Here is a 14278-nt window from a genome sequence, read left to right as displayed (position 1 = left end):
ATTGTTCTGAATTTTTTGTCTTCATTTACAGTTGATTCCATAATGCCTCCTTATTTTGATTATGTATATGAGCTGGGGGGTTATTAAGCTACTCAATGAGTGTAACATCAAGCCCTCCTAAAAAGAAACTTGACAGAATCCGGCAGAACAACATCCGCAAGGTGAAAAAAATGGTGAGTTTTACCCAGGATATTTGCACCTGTCCATTACCGAGCCCCCGTTTCGAGCTCACCTGGAAAAGTCAACAAGCAGAACATAATCCAGGTGAAAAACGTTCCCATCGGGTTATCAGCTTTAGCCTCGTGTCACTCAGTGAGGCAGACAGACAGAGGAGAAAATGCTTCATTTTGTCCACTCAAGTGTCACTAAGTGATGGACGCCTCTGGAGTGTGTCGGTCTGCAGTTGTGCCTCTGCCTGCGGGGCGAACGTGAAAAGCTCCAAGGGTTTTAGCGCTGCTTTTCACAGCCGCGGCGGAGATGCCTGGTGAGGTCACAGAGGAGTAAATTTATCCCACAGAGAGTGGGGACCTCAGTCCGAGGGGCCTCCATGTCAGATGTGCTGTCCTCACCATTCTCTGGAGGACACCTTATTTTAGACCGGCGAAGGGCAAGAAATGGGCCTAACACTATAATGGATTATAGGATTTTCTATCCATGCAGCGGAGAGATGTTTGAAGTGTCTTATCTTAGTTTGTGTTGTTGCGGCTGCGGTAGCGTTCCCTCCCTGCTGACATTATGCACCCTGCCTCTCCGGTGGAACTGCAAACAGTTATCACAATCAGTGAAAATGCCACCTAGTGTCGTCTCCGACTTGCTAAATGCTTATTACATCTTGCTCGAGTCACAGCAGACCATATGGCAAGCGATAAGATTTGCAAAAAATAAAAAATAAAATAAATAAATAAGGGAAAATCCTAGCACAGCTTCCCTGTAGTTGGCTTGAAAAAAAAAAACGTATGAGGAAAAAAATAAATAGATGTGAACGACAGAGTTTGATTCACTGAGTTCAAACGTGTGATTGGCGCCGTTGTCAATCTAGACCACTGATGTTGATCTAATACAGCGGCTAATATTTTGTCGTTAGCAAGGATAAATAAAAGCCTGGATAAGCGAGTTTGCTGAGAAAATGATGTTTCTAATGACCACCCAGGGTGTCAACTAATGCGCCCAGGGAGATGGGGGGGGGGTTTAGTGATCCTCATCTATCTAAGAACCCCCACCCCCAAAGGAGACGATTATATGCAGCTAAACTGCTGTACGGGTGGGTAATAGGATTGCAACCACGCTGTTCTCTTGGTAGATGAGACCTCCGATAGCGCCCGTGACCTCTTCCCTAGTAAGGATAGAGAGTCGCAGCATGGCGCCATCTTGTTTGTCTTCAGGTTGGAGGCATCACGAATGAGACACAAGATCGATTGTGAGCGTAGATTTCAAAGGTAATGAAAAAAAAAGCAAAACAAATGAAAGTTAAGATGGCTGGTCAGAATATGAAGCAAGTAGGCGATTGAATTCAAGGACAAATGATTTAGAATGTATTGATTCACAATCACATATTTAACACTGAGTTTGATCATACCTGTCATTTAAAATGACTTTTAGTTATCTGATTGTGATCGAAGAGCTAAACTCCCTCAGTGTGCATTAAAAACATTTTACCTCAGACCACCTTCAGAAGTGGTCTGGACCCCTTTTATCCGCATACATTTGGCAGTCTGAACACAATCTGTCCTGAGCCAAGATCTGAACTGACGTGACCACAGTGAACATTTAAGGGTTAAAAAATAAAAAAAATTAAAAATCTGCTCAGCTGCCAACTGATTAACAGTATTTAAATGACAATTCTTGGAAATATTCTGAACATATATATATGAATTTGTTTTTATGTAGTTTTTTTAGTGGAGTTTTACTTTGGTTTCATGCTTGCTCTGATTATTTTTGGACCCGCCGTGGTCACTGTATGCTATAATGTGCTGTGTCAGTTTGAGGACAACAGCCTGAGCCGTGTCATGTTGCATCATAGTCACCTAATAAACACAGAGCTGATGTTAAATTCACGGTAAAGCTGTGCAGAGAACCACTGACAGCTGTTGGCGCTCTGTGGATTTTTACAGGTGAAAATCGTCAGTCTGTTCTGACACAGAGCTCTGTGAAGATGCTAATCACTTTATACTGTATGCGCCTTTTTGTCCTCTTACATTGCATCTGTTAGGTAATTGAGCTAATCAAGAGATAAGTACAAAAAATGCAACTCTAATAGCTCTGAACCGTGTTAATGTCAAAATCATAATATGGTTCAGATGTCTGGATGTGTTGTCGTTATTACCAAAGCATCAGCAGACCTGCTTATGTCCTGTTTGTTGCTCCCTGACAGCCGTCTGGGCGACGTGGCCGTGTGTGTTTTTGCATACAGAGCGGGGTAATTCATATCCAATTGCAAATCGTTTTGGGGTGCACGATTCGCCACCAAATGTGAACAGAGCTGACCACTTGCAGTCAAATCACCCGAAATTAATTCGCAACAGATGTGTAAAAAACAATCTGAACAGCCTCTTTGAGTCGGAACACACTGCATGCAAATTTGCACTTTTTGAGATCCCTCTTTGCCTTAGTCAACCTATGATCTCTATTACTAAACTCAGATTGTTCCAGCAAACCTGTGTTGTAATGACTTAGCATTTAGTTCTTTTTGTCAGATTGCATAATTGTTTTTTCTTTTTAATTTTTTGTTTGGACACATAATTGAAGCTCTGCTGCTTGTCTGAAGTGTTTTTTTCTTTTTTACCTTTCATAGCAAGACCTCTTCAATAGCTGACATAATGTTATCTGGCATTCAGGTGTGGGTAATTCACTTGGTTTAGCTTTGCCTCAACTTCGCAGTTCAGAAAACGGAGTGAGAACAGGGGATTGTGCAGCACCTGGTCTACAAATGAAAGTTCATATCATCTTGACCTGCACGAGAAATGTGCAATTATCGTATTTTTTGAATACTGCAATGATGGCATCGCCCGGCACAAAGTAGTTTAGGTGCTGTGGCTCACCCTGATCAGCAGTTTTTAGAAACAAAACATCACATAAAACAAATATTAGAAAAAAAATACAAAATAAAACCAGCTTATCTTGAAGGAAAGCATGTTCTCCGCCATCTTGCATGCCAAAACTTAAAGCAAAACATCTCTGGTGATCTGTTTTAGCTCAATATCTGTAAAATTGACCGCTTACTATGGTCCAATTAGCTGTGGCAGTCATCTTCAATCAGGTTGGCTCCAAAGATTAATCAGCTGTAGATATAAAACTAATGGTTAATTTCTGACTTTTATTAAAATCTACTTTGTGGTTCATGAGATATTTTGATAACAGACAGACACACAGAGATGAAATAATGCGATCTATCATTCTTATGATTCTGCAAAATGTGTTTTCCGTTTTGCTGTTTTTAAAATGTAAAATAGTTTTCTAAAATGTCATGCTCTGTTTCTATTTTCCTGTCTGTGCTGTTGTTTGTTTAAATCTCATGGCTTCTTTTTCTGTCGTGAAATTTACTTGCCCTTTGTTCGGTTTTGGAAATTCATCCCGTGCTGTAACGCTGTGCAGTTTTTAGGCCGCAGTGGAATACTCCGTTTGAACACTCAGCTCTTTTTTGTCTTGAAGGTGCATCTGGTGCCAAGTTGTCTTTAAAGAAGACATCAAACTGAAACCAAATTACCTTCAAGTCGAAGCAATTCTGATTCCCATGACGCTTCTTTTTGCTCCTCATCAAGCTTGCAAACAACAAGATAATCACGTGGCTTTTTTACTTTGGGCTGAAGTGAGGCACAGCCTTTTTTTTTTCTTTTTTTTTAAATAAAGCACCAGAGCGACTTCTAAACGAGGCATAATAGATGTGAGAGCGACGTAAACATGTTGAAGCCATGTAAGCAGCCCGACAGGAGCATCGCTTCTAGCAACTCCTGTGTTGCATTAGTGATGATTTTCCAGGAGGCGCTCACAAAGATTCTGTGTTCTCCTGAGGCTCAGCCAGACCCGGAGAAGCCCCCCCACCCGCCAAAACAACAGGCTGCGTGCACACGGGTGAGTGCGCTGACACTCTGCTTCACACACCGTTATTCATAACACTCACCAATCTTCCCCTTCAACCCCTCCAACAACAACAGGAAAAAAAAGAGAGAAATATGGGTCGTTCTGGTTCTAAAAATGGCCGCCTGTCCCTAAGGCTTGCCGGAGCATGAAATAGACTTTACATCACTTTAGCCAAGCAACAACAATCAGAAAACTTTAGGGTGTTTTTCCCATTTCTCATCCCATTTTATAGCTGTAATCAAACATATGGCTGTTCTCACAGTCTTTCCCCTCCTTTCTTTCATTCAGCTGATGACCTGAATAAGATATCAGTTTCCTGGGTTTGTAATACGACAGGCGAGGCTAAAGTTGTGTAGAGATTCAGATACCTGCTGAACACTACGTATTACTTTGCACTTCTGCATTTTCTGACTGATAAGCTGAAAGTCGGGGGTAGATTTCAGGACGCCGTGGATTTGAGGTAAAACTCTCTGGATATGGCAAAGGTAGGCAGTTTATTTCCAGCCCCCCCTTCTATAAGATGAGTTACAATTTGCGTATAGGGTAAAAGTTGCAAACCACAATGAGTTGCTTACTTTTTCCAGTTTTGACTGCAATTTGTGAAGGGAAACTCACTTGAAGCAAATTGGATGGTGCAGGGAGAAAATTTATAGAGTTCTATTTGCCGCAATTACCAGATACTCCTGCCCTGCAAATGTAATGCTCGTTTCGTTTTCTTTTTCCTACCAACTGTTCCAAATTCTTCCTCTCCGTGTTCGATGGAGGAAAAGTCCCTGGTGGCCGTGCCTGGAAATGGCCTCCTCATGTTTATTTAAGCCTGTTTATTAAAGTCGAGCGCCTGGTGCCCCATTCGTTTTCCGTGGTGTTTTCTTCCAGTCGAACCAACCCTGGAGCCATTCGTCAGTCGGGGGCAGGGGCCTCAACGGCTCTTCGCCACAATGAGCGTGACATCAGCTCCGTGCACAAACCAGTGGGCGTATCAAAGGGAAGCGCAATTACAGGCGGCAGGACAGGAATAGGTGGAGGAATGATTGTGGAGAAGGAAAAAATAAATAAAATATGGAAGAGTGGCAACGAGTGTCAGTGATGTAGCTTCTAATTTTGGTTCTGGCTTAAACAGTACTTTGCTCCGCTGCAGGCTTTTATGCTACAAGCATGAACTAGCTCAAGACATACCAAGAGATCCTTGCAAAAACAACCCTCCACACACACCAGAAAAATACAATGCACACACACTAATTTAGTGTGTATGAATTCCTGTATGTGCACGCTGATATGTTTGTCTTGAGTCTTCCAAAGTGAAGCTTTGCTGAACGGTTCGTTTGTTAAATTTAATCAAATCGTCACGTAAAGATATTCCAATAAATCATCAAATGGATAAAAGAGAAGGACTTGCATCCCGGCTGAGCGGAGAGCTTGACAAAAGGACGCTCGGGCTCCCTCGTATCCTCATCTTTCCTTCTGATTTGAAGAAAGAAGATAAGGAAAAATCAAAACAAACAAAAACAGGACTCGGCCAACATTGACATCCAGCTGTGAATCAAATTTTAGGGAATAAAAATATATCAGAGCAATCTGAAATGTAAGCAAAAATGTTTCTCAAAAAGATTAGGACAGAATCAAGAAGAGTCCACACGAATCATAGGTATAGATCTATATATATAGATAGATATATATAGATTTCTTCATTTATTTTAATATTTAAACCCACTAAAAGTTGTAAATACAACTTTTGAATGAAAGGCACAGGAAAAATCAGACAATGCTGATATAATACTTAAAGAAAATTACAGTACAAAAGTGGACAGTTAGTTACGCATGAACAAATCCCTCGAGGTTGGCTGTCCTCCGTACTGAAATACATCTGACCAGGGGCGGAACAAAAGTACATCCGACAACAAATGAAGTTTAAGGATTTCGACAGACGAACTCCATTAGCCAAACATTGTTTTTATTGCTTTTCCTAACTGACAAGGGTCAGATCAGCCTTACGGGTCAAGCTGAATGCTGGAAAAAACAAAGAAAAAAACAGAAAATAAAGAATAAAAATAAAGCAGCTGATGTGCTTTCCAATTTCCCTATTGAATGCAGTGGCTCATATTCACTTAATTATTGGCCTGCCTTATTATGGTTTGCATTACACAAATCTTCACTTGTCATTTAGCATCTTATTCACAACGTCAAACTACCTGAATTACAATAAAATAAAATAAAATCAAAACAAAATAAACACATGAAGCCAGAGACGGACTAGTTATTTTCAAGTTATTGAAGGAAAACGTCTCATAAACTATCAGCAAAATGAGCATGTATTTGTTATTATGCTTTAATTTGTTGGTCCACTGAGTGTAAAATCAGCCCAAACTCTAAGTGGTGCTGAGTGTTTAAATATTGAACGGAAATTTCTGGGCTGCGAAAAAAAAAAAAGCGCAGGTCAGAATCCGCTTTCTGGTGTACGAAAGTCATTTATAGAGATCTTCCTTCCCTTTTCATTTATCGACCTGACAGAGCTTATTGCACTCAGCAGCAGTGGGAAGAGTTGGACAATAGCATTCATTTATCAATTACTGGTATTTAAATAGAATGGGGCTCTGTGGGGGCAGCACAATGAAGGGGTTTTTATCTCGTAAGAATCACTTTTTTCTTTTTAAATAATAAAAAAAAAAAGAAGTATTTTTACATCACCGTCAAAGGAAAAATGTGAACTGGTCATTTATCAATTCTGCTGCAAGCTGACGAAGCAAGAAGTTTAATTTAACTATGGCTATTTTTGTTTCAGATACCCCTGGATTTGGTTCTTTGGGGAGAGAATATCAGTACCCAAGTTTGTCAGCTCATAAAAAAAAAAGAAAACTGTGTTCCTTTTGTAGAACTCTAGTGGGAAACGACTGGAGAGAAAAGTGTGTAAACTCTGGAGTTCTTATTACAAACAGCCTCTTTGGTATAGGCACATCTGCATTAAGGGACCGCCAAAGTCCAATTATCGCCTACTTTTTCCCCATGAGCAGCTGTCTTGCCATTTCTAGTTTCTATTAAAGTAATAAAAAAAAAAAAACACACACACACACATACACAAAAATATGATTGCCACAGTCTTGAAACCTGGAAACTGAGTGATTGATTTGAAATTAGACTTGTGTAATTGTCAAGGGTTTGCTTTCTCTCCTGTGTGAAATTTAAACCCCCAACCCCCTGCTTTTACTCCCCACCTGCTCTAGCCCGGCCTTTCCTGCCGCCCCACAGCAGGAGATTCATGCTACTTCCACCTTCCAGGCAGCAATGCTACAGAAAAGAATAACAACAAAAAAGCCATGGCACAGCAAAAAAAAAAAAGAAAAAAAAATGTGCACAGCACAACTAACTTAAATTGAGCCCTGAACAGCAAAAACATGAAAAAAAATAAACAATCAAAAACTAAAGAAATCTTGAGTAAATTTGAAACGTGTTAAGGTTTATTGTTTTAAATTAGAAATGTTCTGACAGACATCATCGGGGCTGGGTCATGTTGCTGCTGCTGCTGCTTGGATGCTGCGGGTTTACGTTAGCCTGACTCCAGTGAGGGATGCGTTTAGCAGAGCCCTTTCTAATCTCAGACCTCAAGGAGGCAGCCCACCCTCGGAGCCAAAAGGTTACTCCATCAACTCTCCTTTTCTGGCTCGAGCAGGAATTTTTCTAGTGCCGTACCCTTCTTACACAAAGGAGCAAAGTCATGGTAAAAAGGTAGAGCTTTAACAAATCTGCTTTGAAGTTTGAGTCTCACACTTCATGATGCAAGACCCGGCACCCTCTTGCTCCAGTGCACAAAGGCAGCAAATGACATCATGTACATGAACCAGGATCTCAGGAGTCTGGGGATAAAGAGTACAAAAATCCAGTCTAAGTGCGTCAGGCTAACGCCAACTCCATGCATTACCTGGCCATGGCGGAGGAGGAGGCGGCGGCAAGCCGTGTGAGGTATTCACGCAGTTCCCTAGCCGCCTGAAAGCGGCCGTAGCGCTTTTTGGGTTTGGTGCACTCATCCAGCAGAGACTCGAGATGTCCATCTTTGGCTACATGGGAAGGCGGGTCGTGGAGGAGTCCTCCAGTGGTGCCCCGCCACGTAGCGTATCTCGACAGCAGGTTCTGACACACAGCATAGTAATTGTGGTCCACAGTGACCCTGGAACAAAGCGAGTCCTTTGAAAACGACAGGCAGGCCTCCCTGTCACACTCCTCGAAATGGCTCTCGTACCACACGTCGTAGTTCTCTGGCTTGTCTGCAGGTGGACAAAGACAAAAGTAAATCAAAAACTTGTCACAAACTATTTTGCTGTATCAAACTAACAAGAAAATTTTTTTTGAACAGTTTAAACTAATTTTTCCTGAAGAAATCAACGTTCCCAGCAGCTGACAGGACCAACGCAACGCTTTTGACAGTCTACGGCCGCTGAGAGAAAATACTTTTCCAAAGCTCACAGCCAAACAACGATCTACTGTTTCATTTGACAGAAATGAACCCCTTTCTTGATATACCGAGCAAATAAAATTCTTTCTCCAGCTCATTTCATTCTCTTGTTTTTTTCCTCCTTAGAGGATTGGGTTGGGAAACGAGGGAGGCAATAAAAAAAAAAGAAGGAAAAAAAAAAACTGGAATGATGAGAGAGAGCTATTGGTTTGTGCATTAAATGCAGATCAATAACACTGTAGGGAGACGGAGGGTAGGGGGTGAACCCAGAGGATGCAAACACATAATCAGTGTATCAGCGTAGTAATGCACTTCTCTTCTGGCTCATCAGAACAACTCAATCAAACATCCAGCGTTGGCCTGTTAGTGAGGGGCCCCACTGTGGGCTCCCCTAAGAGGAGGGGCACATCAACCTCAATCAGTGGATGTGATGAAGATGGATCTATCCGTGTGCCACAAGAGCACACAAACACATATAGAGATGTACGCGAAAAAGCAGCAAGGTGAGGTGAAAGCAATTAATGCTTCGGAGCTGGTTGTGCATCACACCTCGGCACTGATTGACAGATGGCATCGGGAGGGTGTCCTGTTCTTTTTCCCCCCACTCACACTGACGAACAGTCACGAAAATTACACCCACACAAGAATACACACGGCAGTCAGAGCGCCTAAAAAGAAAAAGGGGAAGGGAGGAATAGGTTCAAACTCAAGGACAAAGATGAGCGCAGCAAAAGCAGAATAAAAAAAAAAAAAAAAAAAAAAGTAATTTGAGACTCCACTAAAAGTTGAAAGAAAGTTATAAGGTCTATTTATTTTCCTCCTGCAGGTTTGGGTATAAACATGCTAGAACGTTTCCAAAGCAAACTAAATCATTTTCAATTCAAATGAGCAGAGCAGGAGACGAGGCAGGACTGCCTAGTCTCACTTGTGTCCTGCGTATCCGGTACCTTCCATGTTAAGGAGCTCTGATTGGACTTGTATGCATTCCCCTCACTCCTCTGCCTTCACAAGGCTACACAGAGAAGGGACACTGGGCCTGAAATGCTTGTTAGCATAGTCTTACTGTTGAAATTCAAAAAGCCCAAGTCAGTTTTAAGATGCATGCTGGTGTTGGAGTGGTTCACTGAATACAAGAGGAAGAGTGGCAGCATGCGTATTTGCATATGTGTGTGATCATGTCGGGGTGAAAGAATAACTTACATTTGTATTACAGTGGAAGAAACCGGATAAACTCACTGATGAGGACTGGCTTTTTTTTTTTTTTAAATACCACTGGACTGTGCAAACAAAGGGCACAGCTCAACTTGAACAGGATTTATCTCTCCCTGGAAACTTTTGCATTCATATGGATGATCCTAATAAGATGTTGGGACTGCACATATTTGATTTGCAAATCATTTGGCTTCAGTTCAGAACGACGACTTTCCCATCGCATTTCTGCTCGTTTTCAATCTCAGCCTCTAATTGTCAGGATTGGATTCTCCGTTTGAGGAGCCTTGGGAAGTTGCCGCGCTTGTTTCCTACTGCTGTTCAAGGCATGGCCATGACCTAGTAATACTCATTACCGCCATGATCCCTCTTCTTCCTGCTGCGTCGCGGCACTTGGCAGACACACAAACAGATCCGAGGCACACAAACGCGCAGGAAGCGAATAAACTCGAGGCTTATACTCTGAAAGGCCAGGGTAAGCAGCTTGAGTTGTCAGGCTCTAAATGTCTCTGCCAGACAAAGGGAGGAGTCTCAACCTGGATTGTGCTTCAGGACTGGCAAAGGATTTCAGTGACGGGGTGGAAAATTGCAGCTTTTGGCAATAAAATAAATGGGCACGCTTCTGAGCATGGCACTACACACACTAACGTAATCACATAGGAAATGAAGCACAGATTCATGGGGGGAAAAAAAAACAAAACAAAAAAAAACAGACATGCTGGAGTAACTTGACATGTACACCACTTTGCGCTTCTCTGTTGTCAGATCTTGTAATTTGGCAAAACTCCACTATATCTCAAGATAAATTCATCACAATATGTCTCTTACAAATAATAAAAAAAAAAAGTACCCACACACAATCCCTTTCGCATACAAACAGAAGTTCATATCTGTCACGAAGCACAGTGGTGAAACTTCAGCACCTAGAAACACCACAGTTTATCACTTTAATAGGATTTCTGCGAGAGGAGGACAAATCTAAGGGCCCGACGAGGTGGTCGTTGCTCTCTCTCTGAAGTGGCCACTGGAAGAGGGACTGAAGGGAGGAAAACAGTGTGTGATATATAGCTTCCTTGGACCTTGTTACGAGGTTTATTCTGAGAAGCAAAAAACTAGGGCAGCAGAGATGGCTCGTTATCTGAACAATCTTTGCTTTGAAGGGGACGGAGTGTTAGAGGCAGAAGGGGTGCTGGAAGTGTATATTCTTAGAAGAGAAGAGACTTCCAGCATATGCAAATGTGCCTGTAGCTGCGAGTCCCTAGAGGCCGTTCGTTAAACCCTAGTCACTGCCTCATTTCTAGAAAACCCAAACTGTGGTCAATGTTGAGTCAGTCCGATAAACAAAACAGAACAACAACAACTGGACAAGTCGTCGTGTCACAAGTAAACTACAATTACAAATTTTCTTTTAACTAACTAATGACACCGATTCAAACATTCCCACCTTGGTACAAGAACCACTGTTTAAAATTTAAGGATGCGACACAGAAATGTCGTGGATAATTGAGGAACTCTAAAAGAAAATGGCTTACACAGACAGGGACACAGAGCATTTGTGATAAAGAATTGATAAGACATCGGCACTCACTTTGCTTTATCAGCCTTTTGTCTGCCACCAGAACGTTTTCGGCGTCGACAATGATGACTTTCCCATCACGGGGGCCGACTGCAAAGTTATCAAAGCTGACATCTAGCAGGTACAGGGCAAAGTCAAAGTCATTGTTGGTGAGCTGCTCGGCAATGTCCATCAGCTGCCGTGCCAAGTCCACTCTCTTCTCCCACGGTGCATTGTAGTAGCTCCACAGCTCCTCGCCCACGTAGTTAACAGCTACCATGCGCCCACATGCTCCCAGGTACTTGGCAAACGGCCACCCTTCATCTGATGGAAAGCTCTGGGAAGGAAAACGTGGATAAAAAGAAGTCAGGCTGCGTAACGAAGTTGGTGGATAAAATAAATACACTGGTGACTTTGAAAAGCAAATTCTAACACATGAATAGAAAGAACCTTCGCAGTGACAGAAAACATTTCTTTAATTTGTACTGCAATAAGTTTTTGAATGCAGAGAGAGAGATGAAAGAAGAAAGAATCCCAGACACAAAACCCAAAGATACTGGGTGCAGCCTTAGGTAATTTTTGATTTACAATTCTAAGCACAATAGCTGAAAATCTGCCAAAGAATCATGTGAAACAGAGCCAGCTTGGGGTAGAACGGATTAAATTTAATAAAAGCAAAGAGCCAGTTTGTGCTTAAGCCCTACAGCTGTGAGCTGATGTTCGCTGCTATACTCAGTGGTTCCAGAGAACTGATAGGAGGTGATTTGTGGCAGCAGCAGTTAGCAGGAAAGCCTCATGTGTTGTGATCCAACAGTGAGGCGTTTTGACTGTTTTGTGGTGCTGGCTAACCGGGTTAATGCAGTTTGGGCAGACTGACAAGAAATCACTGCATATTATAGGTTAAAACTGATTAATAATGCCAAGATAAAACCACTAGAGGCAAGTGCTATCACTGCAGCTTCACAATGACTTAATCTCTCCAGGGTTTTTTTCCCCCACATTTACTTAGGTTAAACAGAAACAAGCTCATTTCAGTAATCTTCTGCAATCACTCAAAGTCAAGTAGTAACATCTATATATGCAAATACAGACAAGAGATGCAAACTTTTATAAAACAGCTGCATTTTGCAAATGCTGCAGGCTGTTCTTTCCCACCTTTCCTGGATTTACCTTTAAGTCCATTTTATTGTCACAAGCTGTTACAAAGGCTGAATAAATCAATGGGAAATGACAGAACAAATACAACTTTTCTGCAGATGCAAATGATAAGATGTTCTCATCATATAAAATAAACCCTCTGCGAGGGCCCCGCTATCTTTTATAATAAACACCTGCCATATGCTGGCTTAATGACAGCCCACAATTTCTATGTAACAAATTTCTTCGGGGCTGCCATTTCTGGCAGACAGCCGACAACGAGATGCAGACAGACAAGCAGGAGCGCTCGTGTTTCCCCAGCAGCCTCAGGTGCACTACCTCTCTGAAAGCCAGCCTCATCAGGAACATTGCAAAGAAAAAATCCTACAACACTGCAGGGAAGGTGTGAACTATTATGACTGTAGCGTCCCACTCTGCCCTCTTGGTAATTCAATATTTTACCAGCTTTCAATTTCTGTTGAGAGGGTGGAGGTTAAATATGCATGACTGCCAAACTTCTTCAAACTTTAATGGAATACAAATTATTTACAGACATATGTGTTAACCACCTTCTCCAACACTCTTCTCTGGCCACGTAGGGGCTGCATCTCCAACTGGACCCCCCACCATATAAACAATGAATCTAAGTAAAAGTGAGGGCTAAACAACCCATTGTTTGGCAAACAGCTGAATGTCCAGAAATTTGCTCGTTCACTTGTGCATCGTGAACTATTGTTGAGGGATTTCATTTTAAGTAATCCTTAAAATATGCTGTGCAACAAACTAAATTCAATTCCAAGTAAAGACAAAATAAGCCTTATAAGAGCCACTTGAAAATTAGCATGTTTATGCAGCAGTGAGTCAGAACAAATCAAATCAAGACAGAAAAAAAAACATAACCCCCCCAACAACCTTTGACAGTGTGTCACTTGTTTATATAGTAATCCATAACTCTCTTCCTTCAGTTGGTTTTAAAGGGGGGTACAGTGAGCTGCATGCAGTTTTGGTTGAATCTGTTTCCCTGAGGTGACCTAATCAATTGCAGGCAAGACGGAAGTCTGTCCACAAAGCAGAGCTTGCTTCCCGCAGCCTGTCTGTCTGTGTCTGCCATTCTTAAACTTGTCAATGACTCATTCAAAAACTTTTTTTAAAATCATCTCATTACCCTTCTTCTACATTTTCAGATGCAGGAAACTTTGGAGGGTATAGATTTTGAGAAATTAGACACGTTTAAAAAGGGGGGAACGGTGGATGGACTGCACTTCCAAACAGTGGCTGGATAGAAATAAATCCCAGACTATGAGATATAGCTAGCCAATAGGCATTAATGCATTAGAGATTTTAGGATTAGAGACTTAATAGGCTAAATATCTAAAATGGCTTTCTAATTTCTGAAGTTGGAATAGAACGATTAAGCAGACACTGGATCAGTTGGTGCATCCCCATTAGGCCCACCTACCTCCCTTTGACCCAAATTCAAGCCTTACTCTCCTTTCTGTTGCTGCAAATCTATGCTGCTCCTGGCATTGTTAAGCAAACTTAGCCCATCTGACGTTATGGCTGTAACAGTTTTATAAAACACCAACCTGCCTTTTTCACCCCTGCAGGGCAGATGGGCAGATGAGTGGAAGGTGGCTAGGGGGAAGGGGGGGCACAAACGAGGAGAGGAGAGAAAATGATGAAGACTGCAAACAGGAGAGACAAACAGAGCGTCTTTCACTTCTTCGCTTCAGCAGACAGGAGGAATAAACCAGTGAAGACCTGCCTGCTAAACACGTCTCCCTCTTTGTTGTCAGACTGCAGGCCTGAGTCGGAGCAAAAGTAGAGCGGCGGCAGATTGGGGGGGGGGGGGGGGG

General features: G+C 42.1%; 1 protein-coding gene across 2 annotated transcripts in view; it reads right to left on the bottom strand.

Annotated features, from left to right (window-relative positions):
• Window positions 1-5716: 5716 nt before the first annotated feature.
• The window catches only part of dipk2ab (divergent protein kinase domain 2Ab), a 24835-nt gene continuing 16273 nt past the window's right edge, over window positions 5717-14278 (bottom strand). For both annotated transcript variants that reach the window (XM_025003863.2, XM_017406291.3), the window contains 2 exons: window positions 11319-11622; window positions 5717-8333 (listed from right to left, as the gene is read on the bottom strand). In XM_025003863.2, the coding sequence (XP_024859631.1) occupies window positions 7987-8333; window positions 11319-11622 (651 nt within the window). In that variant the 3' untranslated portion in view covers window positions 5717-7986. The remainder of the gene's footprint in view (window positions 8334-11318; window positions 11623-14278) is intronic.

This window comes from Kryptolebias marmoratus, linkage group LG21 (assembly GCF_001649575.2).
Source record: "Kryptolebias marmoratus isolate JLee-2015 linkage group LG21, ASM164957v2, whole genome shotgun sequence".
Classification (NCBI taxonomy): Eukaryota; Metazoa; Chordata; class Actinopteri; order Cyprinodontiformes; family Rivulidae; genus Kryptolebias; species Kryptolebias marmoratus.
Note: the sequence above shows the minus strand (reverse complement) of the source record. Positions and strands in the feature narration are given on the sequence as shown.